Genomic DNA, 19,245 nt, shown 5'->3' on the forward strand with positions numbered 1-19,245 from the left:
AGTTATTATGTAATTATGTTTACGTGATATTTCATGTAACAATTTAATAATTTGAGTTTATTAGTATTATATTTTAAGTGTAAATTAATTAATAATTCAATAATTTACATGCAACTACATGCAGCAATTTTTACGCCTCAAATGTTTACTAAATACAGAAAATATAATAATAAAAATGTTGTGAAGTCTGAATAATTTGTAAACAAACCAAATATTGAAACATAACAAGTTCCCCTCACCAAATTAACAATAGTTAATGAAATTACATCATTTGTAATTCTCCTTGATAGACTTCACTACAACCTCAATAGTAAATATTATGTCATTACCTTTTACTAAGACTTGTTTCTTGTTTACTGTTTTTCTGCATATTCATAAATTTATTATAACAATAATGATGAGGGATTTCCCTCTAGGATTACTAAACATCTGGATCTGGACAGTTTGGTACTGTCAGTGAAGGGGTGTGGCAATCTTCACAAGGTCCATTGGGCATGGCAGTTTAAAATGGTAACTACAAATTCACCAGAGGAGGAAAAAGTGAAGCTTCTTCAAGAAGCAGCCATTATGGGACAATTCAGTCATCCTAATGTAGTACAATTATATGAGTGGTCACTGTTTGGAGAACCTGTGAGTATTCCTGTGTTTCCCTTCATTGTTTTTTGTATGTCCTCATTCCCATTCCTTGTTCCCATCTCTTATCCTCATTCCCATATCCTTGTTCTCTTTTCTCATTCCTTGTTTTCCTCACTCCTCCATTCCAATACCATCTGTTCAATATCATTTAACCCCCTATCAAAATACTACCATCATTGTGTGGGGAAGAAGCAAGATCATATTTGATTTTATATAAGAATTCCCGTGACACTAACACTTGATTGTAATTTTTAGCACTAACCTACATAGGTAATAGTATTACCTATCTGATAATGTGGTTAACTTGTTACACAACCAGCTGTTATGATGAGATAATCGTGTTTATTTATTAATTTCATTCAGGTCATGATTATTATTGAACTGATGCAACGAGGTGATCTTCATAATTACTTGAAATCAAATTCGACCAAGGTAATCTATTAGTTCATCATTCATTTAACTCTCCTTTATTACTATTCCAGGTCTGGAGACACAGTCGACTCATCTCTTCCTAATCAGTTTCTTGAGTTTTGTAAGCAGGTAGCTAATGGTATGAACTATCTGTCCAAGAAATCATTTGTCCATCGTGATTTAGCAGCAAGAAATATATTTCTAGATGAGAACAATATCTGTAAGGTAAGTAAGAATATAACAGAGAGATGATTTCATATTAATCTATCTTTTTTTTTGTACTCTTAAATGAACATAGATTGGTGACTTTGGAATGTCACGTGATTTAGAAGATGAAAATTATTATGTTTCTCATGGAGGAAAGATTCCAGTGAAGTGGACGGCTCCTGAGGTTAACAGCAATACACAACTTATTATCTGATTGAGTACCTATTCTCATTTGTTTAGGCATTGCAATACAAACGTTATTCTACTGCTAGTGATGTGTGGAGCTTTGCAGCACTAATGTATGAAATATGGAGTGTAGGACATAAACCATTTGAGGGATTTTCTAATCCACAAGTAATGATAATATAATATTACTCCTATCTTATGATATACATGATTATGTTGCCTTTGTTACAATTAGTGATGATATGGAGTCCTCTCTTTTTTTTAGACATTAGATTTAGTACAAAGTGGTTATCGTCTACCCCCACCTCCTGGCTGTCCCAGAACTATTTATCAACTGATGATACACTGTTGGTAAGCTAACTCCACAGATTCACACCCACACATACCAATTACATGACCACTCCCTTTAGGCATCCTGATAGCAGTCGTAGACCAACATTTGCAAATGTTCTTCGATCATTGTCAGATAATCCTCAAACAATTCTCTCATGGCGAGATGTTGATAAAGCTGTTCATGAACAGGCTTCAGTACTTGGTGCTCCATTAGCAGCTAGTCAAGATTTGTATTCAGAGCTCCAACAGACATTTGTAAGATATTCAATAAAAATATAAATTGTTATTTTACTGGTGTTTACCAAGTCTATTACTCAACTATCATATACATGTTTTATAAATAAATATGTAATATTTTTTTAAATTCACCACTAACATTGTATATGAGCTGCTGTTATCTGATATCTTATTAAATTACTTTAATATCCTTTTGTAAGAATTCTATATAAAGAGAGGTTACTCTCAAATTTGAATAATATTTTTAAGAAACAACTCAAAATGAAGTGGCTAATTTATTTAAGTATTTTCCAGTTAACTCATTTTAGTTATGGTAAGTAAAAGTATATATTTTATTTAAATAGCATTTAATTGTGGTAAAGTTTTAGGAGCTCAGTTTTGTACTGAAGGTTTTATGGACTACAACTATCTGGTAACAAAGGCATCACAGATTGATGACAAATTTTAGTACTACAGCTCAATTCAATAGCACCAATACTCGCTGGGATATTCCCAGGTCTGCAATTTAACTGCACTGCAAAACTAATAGGGATAACATTGGGTGTCCTCATCAAAGCAACAGGCCATGTTTTTCCTCGATTGGAATTGTGGGAACAACAAAGAACCAACCCAAGCAACTATTCCTTTATCTCCTCAACACCCATCACTCTTCTTCCTGGCAACTTCTCTACAGATGGTGTATTCCATTATGAGTTCAGCAAACCATTGTTTGTGCAGAGTGGGTATGTAATAGGTATAAGTCAATCTACTGGTCCTAATAACACAGTGTCTATGTACTATGATAATAATTCTGCAGCTGACACTGCCTATAAATTGATCAATTTAAACAATCAACAAATTCAACTTGAAGGAGAATATGTTACTGAACATAATAAACATTTATCCACTCATCTACCCAAATACAAGTAAGATTAAAACAATGTTTATAACATATCTAACTTTGTCTTCCTATAGGTCCTGCAAGTTGCCATAGTGGTTTTTCTTTCATACAGTACAGTTGCAGAGAAGGCTCAGGAAATTGCTAATGTAAATTTAAAATATCGCGAACTACATGTTTTTCCATCTATTCAGTTTACATGTGATAGTAATATTACAAAATGGTTTGTTGCAGTCAAAACAACTGCTAATGGAAACTTTACATCCAATATTAAAATTACTCCGCCAATCCATCTTTAATTGATGTATTAGAAGTTAATCGGTCAAAGGGAACTCAAATAGCTCATCGTGTGTATGAGTTTATTATGAATCCTCCAATACCAGTTCGATATGGGACATATTAGTTGCTAAGCTGTTCAAAAAGGAAATACCAAGTCAGCATTATATTTTCAAGAATATAATGGACCTGAGAACTTTGTTATTGAAGGAATCGAACTTGTTAAAAGTGATTTCAATGATTATCCTTTGATATCAGTTGTGGTTGGTAAGTAATACATACTAAATGTTTTCTGCATATTTGTTTGTGTTGATACAATTTACCTAATAGCATGAATATACTTCATTACTTAGAACCAACCAAAACAATTCAGACATCAACTCATCAAGTGACTGTAATTTCATCAGTAGTATCATTTGAAACAAGTATGTTAATATTGGTATTATATTGCAGAGTTTATGATGATTGCAATGATATAGATATTCATGTCACTCATCAGACAACACCTGTTCCTTCCGAGGAACCCACAATTTTCCCCTCCACATCTTCTCTAGTATCCTCTGCATTTTACATAATATCGTATGATATATCTTTGATTAAGGAATCAAAGACATCAATCGTTTCTACTACATCTATTTCTAATTTATCACCTCTCATATCTCTCTCAGAATCATCAATGATTATTCCTTCATTTATCATGTCAGAGACATTAATCAGTTCTAGTACACTCCTTTCAGTTTTAAGTATGCCATCATCTCTATCAAAATCATCCATCATTACTCCCTCACCCCTTGTGTCAAAGACATTAATCAAATCACTTACTCCATCACTTATTACTTCTTTAGAATCACAGTCATCAATCACATCTTTTATAATTACTACGCCCCTTTCTGTTTCATCATTTTCCCAATTAGAATCATCCATCATTATTCCCACATCTGTTGTGTTTTCAATTAAAGAATCACAGTCATTAATCATACCTAGTACACCTCTTCCTGTTATAACTTCATCTCCGTCAATTATATTTCAATCATTCATTAACATTATAACTCCACGCATACTTTTGATGTTATTGCATTGACTACTAAAACAAGTCTCTTATCTACCAGTACAGTATTAACTATTTTAAGTTCATCATTATCATCCATTTCTTTACCAACCTCATCAAATATTCTCAATAACTCTAAGTTGTCATCCACTTTAATACCATCTCACAGTCCTTCTTTTATCATTACAAATCTCTCCAAATCTAAAATCACATTTCCTTACACAATTAGCTCCTCCTCATTTATGTTATCTCCTTTACCATCTTTCCATACCAAACCTGTTGATGTCAATCTCAGCAAAAACACCAATGTTTCTCCTCAAACAACTATTGGTGTTTCCATTGGAAGTGTACTGTTCATTTTATTATGTATAACAATCATTGCGATTGCTTTGATAATCAATTTAAGGAAGAGGAGAACAGCAGTCATAACAGGTCGATCATATTCTAAGGAAACAATTTTGGAATCATCTGCTGTTAATCCAGTGTATGGAGGTGATTAAACAATACATATTTCTCATTGAATGAATTTATTTTTGATCTCCTCTTCACAGCTAGATCTGATAATACAAATACAAATGAAGAGACTGTTTTTGATGATTCTGATAAAATGGAGAGAATAACTGAAACAGATCCAGTAAAATTAAATCAGAATGTAGCATATCAGAATCAATTCTTCAGTGTAAGTTTATGAACATCATTTGTAAAATAATGTTATTCTTTTATAACTGGATGTCTAGGGAAAAGTATTACTACATGATGGGTGGTGTGTTGTTGCCGTCAATTGATAATTCTGTTTATTGGGAACCTGAAGTTAATGCTGTTAATATTTGCAAACAATTTGTAGAAAAGAACTACTGTGAAATTGACCGACATAGTATCATGTAAGATTTAGATGATGTCATGTTGATCAATTTTAATATATGAATATAGTATCAATGGTCATCTTGGGTCTGGGCAGTTTGGTACTGTTGCTAAGGGAATATGGAATTGCCCTTATGGTGGTTCATTTACCGTTGCTGTTAAAACCTTGAAAGATAATGCTTCAGAGGAGGAGAAGGTTAAGTTCCTACAAGAGGCAGCCATTATGGGTCAATTTCATCATCCTAATATTGTCAAGTTATATGGAGTTGTCACTGTGTGGAGAACCAGTGAGTTGATACATTTTCTCTGTATAAGTATGTAGCAACATATTTCACAAATTTTCTTCCACAGGCTATGATTGTCTTGGAAATAATCTCTAATGGTGACTTGGCAAACTATCTCAACATGCTTCATCCTATGTGAGCCTTACAAGCATAATAATTCAAGTTTTATTTTTTGCAACCTACAGACCAGGAGAGTTAGTTCCCTCAACGCTACCTACTCTCCTACTCAGTTTTTGTCATCAGATTGCCTCAGGTATGGAGTACCTGTCAAAGAAATGTTTTGTACACAGAGACCTGGCAGCTAGGAATATACTAGTGACTGAACAGGGTATTTGTAAGGTATGATATAGTTAAATATAAGTAGAGTGGATTTATTGTTTTGTGTACAGATTGCAGACTTTGGTATGTCCAGAGATTTAGAAGATGAGAACTATTATATCTCACATGCTAAAACAATTCCTATCAAATGGACAGCTCCTGAGGTTGCTAAATCCAACAGTATTGACTGATATTTTAAGTTATTTTAGGCATTGGTCTTCCGACGATACTCCACTGCTAGTGATGTGTGGAGTTTTGGTGTAGTACTCTATGAGATATGGAGTCTAGGACACAAACCATTTGAAGAGTACACAAACAAGGAGGTAAGTATTTATTTGTTATAATGAAGTCATATTTTTTTGCTCTTAGAGCCTTCAACTAGTGAACTCTGGTTATCGTCTTCCTCCTCCTCCTGGTTGTCCCAGACCTATCTATAAGATGATGATACAATGTTGGTAGAGTGTCTATATTGTACTACTACTACTTGATAATATGTGTACATCAATGACAGGCATCCAGAGACTTCTAGTCGTCCTACATTTGTCAAATTGGTATCATATCTATCTCAAGCTGATGTTAAACTCCTTGGTAGTCGATTGTCTAATGAAGATGAAGACAACACCTGTAGTCCAAGAGCTCAGTACTTGGAGGTCTACTTAATACTGGGCATGATCTCTACATAGATTTACAGAAAATGTATATGTGATTGCAATGTGAACTATCTTATTGACAATAAATGTACTTTGACCTTTGTCAAAGGAAATCATTTTTATAATAAATAGTCTATCACCACATACTATAATAAAAGCTTAAACTAAACTAGTAAGCTCTTAATTCATTTTCTGAATATGTTTCTTTTAATATTGTATCTCTGTGTGTTGACAAGAGGTAAGTAAATTAAACACTAAAGGAGCTATTTGTATATCTGCTATAGTGCTATGTGATGACTGTACTGAAGGATTTATGGAAGAAAGTTACCTGTTACAGAAATCATCACAGATTTGCAATCCTGATTGTCTAGCTGGATCTAGCTTATTATTGTTAGAGGAAGGGACTTGGATAATGGACAAAATGAAGATTAAATGTACTGGCAGTATTACTCTATCTCTTGGGGTTGATGTAAGGACTGGAGTTGGTAATAGAAATCAATATCCCAGTTTAATGATATGGACAAAGAAGGGCAATGCATTATGACCTCCATAAGAGTGAAGAAATTAAACTTGAGCCCAGTAATTTTGTCACTAATGGAGTATTTGAATACACATTTTCAATATCATCTAAAAGAAGAAAAAAGAGAATGGGAACTGAGTATTTATTGGGAATAAAACAACCAAGAAGTGGTGTCAGCCGAGTAAGATTTTATTATTATAATGATGACAATGCAATGGATATACTTAAGTTAAAGCATCCAAATAGTCGTCGTGTTCATAAAAAAAAAGATGTCACTGAACGGGAGAACATTCAACTGTTAATATACCCACAAAGTAAGATTTAAAGAGATTGAATAATTAGTGAGAGATATTTTCTATAGGGCCTACTCCTCCAGATTCAAATTCTAATTGTTTTATGGGCTTTCCTTCTAATATTGATACTAAAGCAAGATCTATTACTGATGTTACTTTTACTGCAAATGATCATCGTTTGTTTAGAAACCTTCGTTTTCTCTGCAATGGTATAATCACTAGTCTTGTGGTTGGTGCTAAACAAAACTCAGGAACTGCACTGCCAGAGATTGAAATATGGAGAGAAATGTCTGAAAATAACTTTGAGAAAGTCAACAATATTTTCCTATCACCAACTAATGCTACTACTACAAGTGACAGTTATTTATACACTTATAATTTAGCTTCATCAGTATCAATAAAACAAGGTGATTTTATAGGTATAAACCAACAAAATAGTCAACGTCTACAAATATATTATCAAGTAAATAGTGGACCACCAAATTATAATAATCAAAATTCTTTGATTAACTCAAAAAACGATTATCCCATGATATCAATATCAGGTACCATATCATTTGAACAGTATATATTGATTTAATGATGTTTTGATTCTAGCTATACCAACTTCACCAATCCCAGTAATTACCTCAACTACTATATATGAAGTTACCAGTACTCAGTTTATGATGACCAGTATTGTTGTTATAGACAGTACTACATCACTTCCTTCCACTAGTTCTGATGTCATCATTACTAATTATAAACATACAACTACTGACCAGTTGATATCACCATCCTCAATGACTTCCATATTAGGTAATATAAACCAGTACATACAATCCCTAGAAATATGCTTGTAATATCATAAGCTAACATATTAAATAATAATCATATAACTTTGTAGCTATGGTAACAAATGCAATTAGCACTCCTTTGAGTTCTGTGATGTCGAGTTCATTTATCAGTACTACCACTCTTCTGTCATTATCTTACCTTAATTCTCCATTAGGCATGTACTGATAATTTTAATGTTCTTTGTATGTTCTGTCTATAAATGACAAATTAACATCAAATATTTACTTTCATGTAGAAAGTATTATGTCTACTAACTCACTCAAAAGTACACCACCCAATATTAGTAGTACACAATTGGCCTCTCCTACTCTAACTTCAGTATTTTTATCAACAACATCACTTAAAACATCTTCAGTGTTATCTTTTATACAATCTTCCTTTTCTTCGAAAAAAATTGTCACAAGTATCTACCACATTTCAATATGTACCAACCAATACTCCAATTGTTAAACCCTTGTCATCAAATACAGCTGGTAGCAACACCAAATATTCATCATTAACTATCCTCAGTGATACTACAAAAACATTGTCACAGACTACATCTATTGACAGTAGTATTAACATTAGTCCTACAATTGTTCCTACCAAAGAAGAAACTAATATGATGATGATACTGATTGTAGTTTTTACAGTAATAATATTGCTGTTAATCTTAAGTGCACTGTTAGTAACTGCTCTCATAATTTATCAGAGGATTAAGAAAAGAAAAGAAAGCATTGTTCTCTCTCATGAGAACAATTGCCATGACAATCCCAGTTATTGTACAAATATTCCAATGAAGACAGCTGGTAATCTTAGTCTTAATAACCCTGTATATGAAGGTAATTAAACAATTTTAAAATGTCCACACACACATATATATATGTCCTTTCTTGTTTTCTTAGCTAATAATTCTCATTCCAAAACACAAGTACATTAATGACACTACAAAATCCATCAATTGTTTATGATGAAGCTAAAATCACTAATAACAAATTGACTACATTCTATGCTAATACAACTACTCCCAATGGTAATACTATTAACATTGAGACAATACAACCAGAAAGAGCTAGCAGAGAATCCACTTATGATAATCCTAATGTTACTCTTAAGACAATACAAACAGAAGAAATACTTTATGAAGAAACTATTCCATTAAAACCAAAGTCTAAAGGATATGACAAACAGTTCTACAATACAGAAACAGACATACCAGTTACAAATGTAAGTATTGATATTGCCATTGAATAATTCTAAGAGGATTCCTGTGTAATTATAGCTTAGCTTTTTCCCACATCACATTTGACATATGTACATAATATAGGAGTGACATCATATGATATTGTTTGGGAACAGTCAAGTTTCTATGTAATCCTTTTTGTAAATATCTATGAGTAGATTAACTTGTGGCATACAGTGTATTGCGAATAGAATCCTTTGTTAATGTACTTATAGTGTGTACTACTGTTAGTATAATGTATGTATGTGTACTAATGTTAGTATAATGTATGTATGTGTACTAATGTATAATGTATGTATATGTACTAATGTTAGTATAATGTATGTGTGTGTACTAATGTTAGTATAATGTATGTGTGTGTACTAATGTTAGTATAATGTATGTATGTGTACTAATGTATAATGTATGTATGTGTACTAATGTTAGTATAATGTATGTGTGTGTACTAATGTTAGTATAATGTATGTAAGTAATAAGGATGTTTGTTGAAAGTTAACAGTTATCTGTTTACGGACAATCACTATTTTATAGCATCAAGCTACTCCTGTTTATCATGTACTAGATCAAGCTACTCCCGTATATCATGTACTTGATCCAAATACACATGAATATGATGTATTACAACGAGGTCTACATGTACGTACTATGGTAAGTCTATGTAACATTTATGTACTACAAATAATATAGACAACATACATAACTTTGTGTAATACCTTCCTTGTACCTATAATAACAATCATACAGGTAAATATGGTAATAACAATAGCAGCTGTATGTTACTCTTTACTCTTTACTATACACTAATAATGACGAAAGTAGTTTGTATTGTAGGAATAAGTAGACAAATTGAAGCACAATTGTTTACATACTTTATATTATAACAATTACTACTTTATAGGATCAAAGAGAGCAGCTGGATAATTACTATGTGGTGCAAGAGAATATTTACTCATCTCTTTTTAAAACCCAACAGGTATAAAGATCAATTTATTACAAGGAACACTGAACATTATTATTATTATATTATTTATATTTATTTATTATATTTATTATTTATTATAGAATATACATACATACGCAGAATTAGAACAGAATTCTGAGTTCTTTTTTGAAGAACCCATTTATTGGGAACCAGGATCTGATACTTATAGTATATGTCAACAACTATCTGATAAGAAATATCGGGAGATTATCCATCAACAGATACAGTAAGAATATAATTGGTTGGTTGTTTTATTTGATGTTGTATATATTATCAGAGTCACTGGTCAGCTTGGTTCTGGACAGTTTGGTACTGTCAATCAAGGAGTGTGGATTTCTCCTAATGGTCCAGTAGATGTTGCTATTAAGACATTAATAATAAAACCTCAGAGGAAGAGAAAGTCAAGTTCTTACAAGAGGCAGCCATTATGGGTCAATTTCATCATCCTAATATTGTCAAGTTATATGGAGTGGTCACTGTTGGAGAGCCAGTGAGATAATGTCAAATATTATACTTAATTACTATATCTTAATTAGATAATGATAATACTGGAGTTAGTATCTAATGGAAACTTGAGAGAGTATCTGCAAAAATTCCAACCTTCGTAAGTTTAATACCAAATATATAATCTATTTAATTTCAATATTTTTAATTACAGACCAGGAGAGTTAGTTCCTTCTACACTGCCTACTCTCCTACTCAGTTTCTGTCGTCAGATTGTCTCTGGTATGGAGTACCTGTCAAAAAAATGTTTTGTACACAGAGACCTGGCAGCTAGGAATATACTAGTGACTGAACAGGGTATTTGTAAGGTATGATATAGTTGTAAATATAAGCAGAGTGGATTTATTGTTTGTGTATAGATTGCAGACTTTGGTATGTCCAGAGATTTACAAGATGAAAACTATTATATCTCACATGCTAAGAAATTCCCATTAAATGGACAGCTCCTGAAGTCAGTAGATTACTAATGTTATGTATCAGTTATATTGTAAACTGTATAACTACAGGCCTTACATTTCAAACGATACTCCACTGCTAGTGATGTATGGAGTTTGGTGCAGTACTCTATGAGATATGGAGTCTAGGACATAAACCATTTGAGAGTTATAGCAATCAAGAGGTAAAATATAAAGTATATAATGAATAATGATGTGAGGTGATTTTAGTATATGAGGTTAATAGATTCTGGTTATCGTCTTCCTCCTCCTCCTGGTTGTCCCAGACCTATCTATAAGATGATGATACAATGTTGGTAAGAGTGTCTATATTGTACTACTACTACTTGATAATATGTGTACATCAATGACAGGCATCCAGAGACTTCTAGTCGTCCTACATTTGTCAAATTGGTATCAGATCTATCTCAAGTTGATGTTGATCTCCTCAGTAGTCCATTGTCTAATGAAAACAAGATCTGTATTCCAGAGAGTCCAGTACTTGGAGGTCCACTAGATACTGGACATAACCTCTATATAGATTTACAGAGAATGTATATGTGAATTATTTGTGTTTTTTGTTTTAAAATGTGCACAAATTTTATTTTACTTTTATTTTTTATTACAATTTATTGGTTTTATGCATTCTACTATATTTATGTTTAACTATAGTCTATATTACTTGTTGTTTTTCTATTTGTTTTTGTATAATTATATACAACATAGTTTCCTATAATATTATCTTTATTTGAAGTTGTATGGATGCACCACTCCCACAAAACTCAGCAGTCTAAAATGTATCTTCTGTCATGTACTGTATTTCTCTCTCTCTTTATTCCATTATCTGGTAAGTATATTATAAAGTTAATATCATATATTATATTTGTACATGTACTATTACTATAGGGAACTCTTGTACTGAAGGGTTATGGACTATGAACTGTTACAACACAAAGCTGAACAAATTTGTGATGGCAAAAGTTGTAATATACCTCTTAACAAAAAGTTAGGAAAGGATATGTGGATAATGACTTCCTACAGTTTTACTTGTTCTGGAAACATTACCAGTCTTTTACTTGGTGGAGATCTGAGGTTGAATGAAGATTACTATCCTATTATTTCCCTTTGGAGTAGACAAGAAGGAAGTACAATTTATAACAGAGTAGCTGATAGTAATAGAACATTATCACTTGATCCATACAATTTTAGTACCTCTGGTCCATTACTATATCATTTGTCAGAACCATTACAATTTGAATCAGGACAAGTACTTGGATTAAGACACTATGATAACGGTGGTATATTACGATTGTATTACATTGATAATAGTTTATCAATAATATATAAGTTTGAAAAGGATTTCATTAACTCTAATACTATTGACACATCATAAGGAAGCAATGTCCATAATGTAGAACGCAAACAAGTTTTAATATATCCAAAAACAGGTAAATAAATTTAATTAGTTTGAATATTGCATGTTCTTTATTCCTAGATACACCTCAGTGTATTAATAGATTTCCAAATGAAGCTACAATGATAGCCAAATCAAGAGATATTACAAATGTTATAAAATATGAAGATGGGGTTATGAGATATTTTCCTGATCTTCATGTTACATGTGATGGTCATGTGACACATATAATTTTTGGAGGAAGAATTAACAATGATGTCAATGAACCAAATATACAACTTTGGAGATCATCTGTTTTGGAGAATGAAATCACAATCTCCTCACAATACTATTCTATTTCCACTAAGTTATATCAATATAATTTATCTACACCAGTACCTGTACAAAATGGAGATTACTTGGGTATCTACCAACCATCAAATGGACATTTTATAATATATCAACAAGAATTGAATGGTCCAAAAAATTATGAAAGTGCAGTAAGTCTATCTGATGAGAATAATTATCCTCTGATATCACTAGTTGTTGGTAAGTATATATAATTATGTTGTTATAATTAATTAATTAATTTATTTATTATTGTTATTATTATTATTATTATTATTATTATTATTATTATAATATTATTATTATTATTATTATCATTATTATTATTATTACTGGTATATCTTTACAGTTCCTACTGGTGTGGATATTTCCTCTGTTATATCAAGTTATCCTATAACTATCTCATTATTAAATAGTACTACTTCCACCTCATCTTCTAGTATGTTAATATATCAATAATTGTAATTATTATGTTTATAATTATATATATTTTATTATCTAGATATTGTTATATCTACTACTGTTATAATTCCAAGTAGTAACAATAATTTAGATAGTTCTATAACTGAGTTACTATTGACAGTTACTACATCATCTGTTAATATCCTCATATCATCCACACCTATCATAGTGTTTCAAGGACCAAATAGTGGAGAGAATAATCCAGTGATAATAATAACAGCCATTATAGTTCCTATAATACTGCTCTTATTAATTGTTGGTATAATTCTAACAAGTTGTGTTATAGTTTATCATCAGAAACAAAAGAAGAGAAAGACTAATGTAGCTATTATTGATGATAACAACTCTGGTCATCTCAGTAACCCAACATATCAATCAAACACACTAAACCAAACTAGTACTAATGTCAGTAAAGTTCCTTGTGATAATATATCTAATCCAGTATATGGAGGTAATATAATATCAATTATATCTATCTAATAATAGTACATGTAATCACATGTACATTCATTATAATGAATATTTCATAAATTTATAGCTAATGACTGTACCAGATCAAGTAATGCTACTCTAAAGATAGTACAACTGCAGTATGGAGTAACTAACCACTACTCACAACCAGAAGAGGACAACACTACACTCAAGACAAGTGAACTAGTATATAAAGAAGCTAACAGAGAATCATTCTATTCAGAGGCAGGAGTTCCTAATAATGATATTACTCTTACAACAGTACAAGGTATACTTTATGAAGAAACTACTCCATTAAAATCAAAGTCTAAAGGATGTAATGAACAGTTCTATACAGAAACAAACATACCAGTACAAACTGTGAGTGACTTACTTTAAATGACTTAACATCAATACCATCCATTCATCCATTCGTTTATTCCATTAATTTATATAAACCTACAACTAACAACATTATCAGATTACATTAGTACATAATTTAGTGTAGGGGAATTACTCTTTACTACTTAACATGATGATTATATAAACAATAACATAGTAACAGTTTTATATCTTCTCATTATTAGATCGTAACATTATATCTTTATATACAGGATATATCTACTGAACCATCTATATATAATGTATTACAAAGAGGTGAACTGTGTGTACCTACTGTGGTAAGTAGAGTAGTGTAATCACATGTGATATATCTACTGAACCATCTATATATAATGTATTACAAAGAGGTGAACTATATGTACCTACTGTGGTAAGTAGAGTAGTGTAATCTGAACCATCTATATATAATGTATTACAAAGAGGTGAACTATATGTACCTACTGTGGTAAGTAGAGTAGTGTAATCTGAACCATCTATATATAATGTATTACAAAGAGGTGAACTATATGTACCTACTGTGGTAAGTAGTGTAGTGTAATCACATGTGATATATCTACTGAACCATCTATATATAATGTATTACAAAGAGGTGAACTATATGTACCTACTGTGGTAAGTAGAGTAGTGTAATCACATGTGATATATCTACTGAACCATCTATATATAGTGTATTACAAAGAGGTGAACTATATGTACCTACTGTGGTAAGTAGAGTAGTGTAATCACATGTGATATATCTACTGAACCATCTATATATAATGTATTGCAAAGAGGTGAACTATATGTACCTACTGTGGTAAATAGAGTAGTGTAATCACATGTGATATATCTACTGAACCATCTATATATAATGTATTACAAAGAGGTGAACTATATGTACCTACTGTGGTAAGTAGAGTAGTGTAATCACATGTGATATATCTACTAAACCATCTATATATAGTGTATTACAAAGAGGTGAACTATATGTACCTACTGTGGTAAGTAGAGTAGTGTAATCACATGTGATATATCTACTGAACCATCTATATATATGTATTACAAAGAGGTGAACTATATGTACCTACTGTGGTAAGTAGAGTAGTGTAATCACATGTGATACATCTACTGAACCATCTATATATAATGTATTACAAAGAGGTGAACTATATGTACCTACTGTGGTAAGTAGAGTAGTGTAATCACATGTGATATATCTACTAAACCATCTATATATAGTGTATTACAAAGAGGTGAACTATATGTACCTACCGTGGTAAGTAGAGTAGTGTAATCACATGTGATATATCTACTGAACCATCTATATATAATGTATTACAAAGAGGTGAACTATATGTACCTACTGTGGTAAGTAGAGTAGTGTAATCACATGTGATACATCTACTGAACCATCTATATATAATGTATTACAAAGAGGTGAACTATATGTACCTACTGTGGTAAGTAGAGTAGTGTAATCACATGTGATATATCTACTGAACCATCTATATATAGTGTATTACAAAGAGGTGAACTATATGTACCTACTGTGGTAAGTAGTGTAGTGTAATCACATGTGATATATCTACTGAACCATCTATATATAATGTATTACAAAGAGGTGAACTATATGTACCTACTGTGGTAAATAGAGTAGTGTAATCACATGTGATATATCTACTGAACCATCTATATATAATGTATTACAAAGAGGTGAACTATATGTACCTACTGTGGTAAGTAGAGTAGTGTAATCACATGTGATATATCTACTGAACCATCTATATATAATGTATTACAAAGAGGTGAACTATATGTACTACTGTGGTAAGTAGAGTAGTGTAATCACATGTGATATATCTACTGAACCATCTATATATAATGTATTACAAAGAGGTGAACTATATGTACCTACTGTGGTAAGTAGAGTAGTGTAATCACATGTGATATATCTACTGAACCATCTATATATAATGTATTACAAAGAGGTGAACTATATGTACCTACTGTGGTAAGTAGAGTAGTGTAATCACATGTGATATATCTACTGAACCATCTATATATAGTGTATTACAAAGAGGTGAACTATATGTACCTACTGTGGTAAGTAGTGTAGTGTAATCACATGTGATATATCTACTGAACCATCTATATATAATGTATTACAAAGAGGTGAACTATATGTACCTACTGTGGTAAATAGAGTAGTGTAATCACATGTGATATATCTACTGAACCATCTATATATAATGTATTACAAAGAGGTGAACTATATGTACCTACTGTGGTAAATAGAGTAGTGTAATCACATGTGATATATCTACTGAACCATCTATATATAATGTATTACAAAGAGGTGAACTATATGTACCTACTGTGGTAAGTAGAGTAGTGTAATCACATGTGATATATCTACTGAACCATCTATATATAGTGTATTACAAAGAGGTGAACTATATGTACCTACTGTGGTAAGTAGTGTAGTGTAATCACATGTGATATATCTACTAAACCATCTATATATAGTGTATTACAAAGAGGTGAACTATATGTACCTACTGTGGTAAGTAGTGTAGTGTAATCACATGTGATATATCTACTGAACCATCTATATATAATGTATTACAAAGAGGTGAACTATATGTACCTACTGTGGTAAATAGAGTAGTGTAATCACATGTGATATATCTACTGAACCATCTATATATAATGTATTACAAAGAGGTGAACTATATGTACCTACTGTGGTAAGTAGAGTAGTGTAATCACATGTGATATATCTACTGAACCATCTATATATAATGTATTACAAAGAGGTGAACTATATGTACCTACTGTGGTAAGTAGAGTAGTGTAATCACATGTGATATATCTACTGAACCATCTATATATAATGTATTACAAAGAGGTGAACTATATGTACCTACTGTGGTAAGTAGAGTAGTGTAATCACATGTGATATATATACTGAACCATCTATATATAGTGTATTACAAAGAGGTGAACTATATGTACCTACTGTGGTAAGTAGTGTAGTGTAATCACATGTGATATATCTACTGAACCATCTATATATAATGTATTACAAAGAGGTGAACTATATGTACCTACTGTGGTAAATAGAGTAGTGTAATCACATGTGATATATCTACTGAACCATCTATATATAATGTATTACAAAGAGGTGAACTATATGTACCTACTGTGGTAAATAGAGTAGTGTAATCACATGTGATATATCTACTGAACCATCTATATATAATGTATTACAAAGAGGTGAACTATATGTACCTACTGTGGTAAGTAGAGTAGTGTAATCACATGTGATATATCTACTGAACCATCTATATATAGTGTATTACAAAGAGGTGAACTATATGTACCTACTGTGGTAAGTAGTGTAGTGTAATCACATGTGATATATCTACTGAACCATCTATATATAGTGTATTACAAAGAGGTGAACTATATGTACCTACTGTGGTAAGTAGTGTAGTGTAATCACATGTGATATATCTACTGAACCATCTATATATAATGTATTACAAAGAGGTGAACTATATGTACCTACTGTGGTAAATAGAGTAGTGTAATCACATGTGATATATCTACTGAACCATCTATATATAATGTATTACAAAGAGGTGAACTATATGTACCTACTGTGGTAAGTAGAGTAGTGTAATCACATGTGATATATCTACTGAACCATCTATATATAATGTATTACAAAGAGGTGAACTATATGTACCTACTGTGGTAAGTAGAGTAGTGTAATCTGAACCATCTATATATAATGTATTACAAAGAGGTGAACTATATGTACCTACTGTGGTAAGTAGAGTAGTGTAATCTGAACCATCTATATATAATGTATTACAAAGAGGTGAACTATATGTACCTACTGTGGTTGTAGTGTAGTGTAATCACATGTGATATATCTACTGAACCATCTATATATAATGTATTACAAAGAGGTGAACTATATGTACCTACTGTGGTAAGTAGAGTAGTGTAATCACATGTGATATATCTACTGAACCATCTATATATAGTGTATTACAAAGAGGTGAACTATATGTACCTACTGTGGTAAGTAGAGTAGTGTAATCACATGTGATATATCTACTGAACATCTATATATAATGTATTGCAAAGAGGTGAACTATATGTACCTACTGTGGTAAATAGAGTAGTGTAATCACATGTGATATATCTACTGAACCATCTATATATAATGTATTACAAAGAGGTGAACTATATGTACCTACTGTGGTAAGTAGAGTAGTGTAATCACATGTGATATATCTACTAAACCATCTATATATAGTGTATTACAAAGAGGTGAACTATATGTACCTACTGTGGTAAGTAGAGTAGTGTAATCACATGTGATATATCTACTGAACCATCTATATATAATGTATTACAAAGAGGTGAACTATATGTACCTACTGTGGTAAGTAGAGTAGTGTAATCACATGTGATACATCTACTGAACCATCTATATATAATGTATTACAAAGAGGTGAACTATATGTACCTACTGTGGTAAGTAGAGTAGTGTAATCACATGTGATATATCTACTAAACCATCTATATATAGTGTATTACAAAGAGGTGAACTATATGTACCTACCGTGGTAAGTAGAGTAGTGTAATCACATGTGATATATCTACTGAACCATCTATATATAATGTATTACAAAGAGGTGAACTATATGTACCTACTGTGGTAAGTAGAGTAGTGTAATCACATGTGATACATCTACTGAACCATCTATATATAATGTATTACAAAGAGGTGAACTATATGTACCTACTGTGGTAAGTAGAGTAGTGTAATCACATGTGATATATCTACTGAACCATCTATATATAGTGTATTACAAAGAGGTGAACTATATGTACCTACTGTGGTAAGTAGTGTAGTGTAATCACATGTGATATATCTACTGAACCATCTATATATAATGTATTACAAAGAGGTGAACTATATGTACCTACTGTGGTAAATAGAGTAGTGTAATCACATGTGATATATCTACTGAACCATCTATATATAATGTATTACAAAGAGGTGAACTATATGTAC

General features: G+C 31.6%; 1 protein-coding gene across 1 annotated transcript; it reads left to right on the forward strand.

Moving 5' to 3' along the window:
- Nucleotides 1-10,906: 10,906 nt before the first annotated feature.
- LOC121391697 (ephrin type-A receptor 4a-like) lies at nucleotides 10,907-11,437 on the forward strand. Its single transcript, XM_041523238.1, is given in 6 exon segments — nucleotides 10,907-10,990; nucleotides 11,042-11,102; nucleotides 11,105-11,133; nucleotides 11,189-11,228; nucleotides 11,231-11,301; nucleotides 11,348-11,437. Coding segments are annotated over 6 exon segments (375 nt in total).
- The last annotated feature ends 7,808 nt before the right edge of the window (nucleotides 11,438-19,245 follow it).

The sequence above is a fragment of the Gigantopelta aegis genome, unplaced genomic scaffold (genome assembly GCF_016097555.1).
Source record: "Gigantopelta aegis isolate Gae_Host unplaced genomic scaffold, Gae_host_genome ctg2845_pilon_pilon:::debris, whole genome shotgun sequence".
Classification (NCBI taxonomy): domain Eukaryota; kingdom Metazoa; phylum Mollusca; class Gastropoda; order Neomphalida; family Peltospiridae; genus Gigantopelta; species Gigantopelta aegis.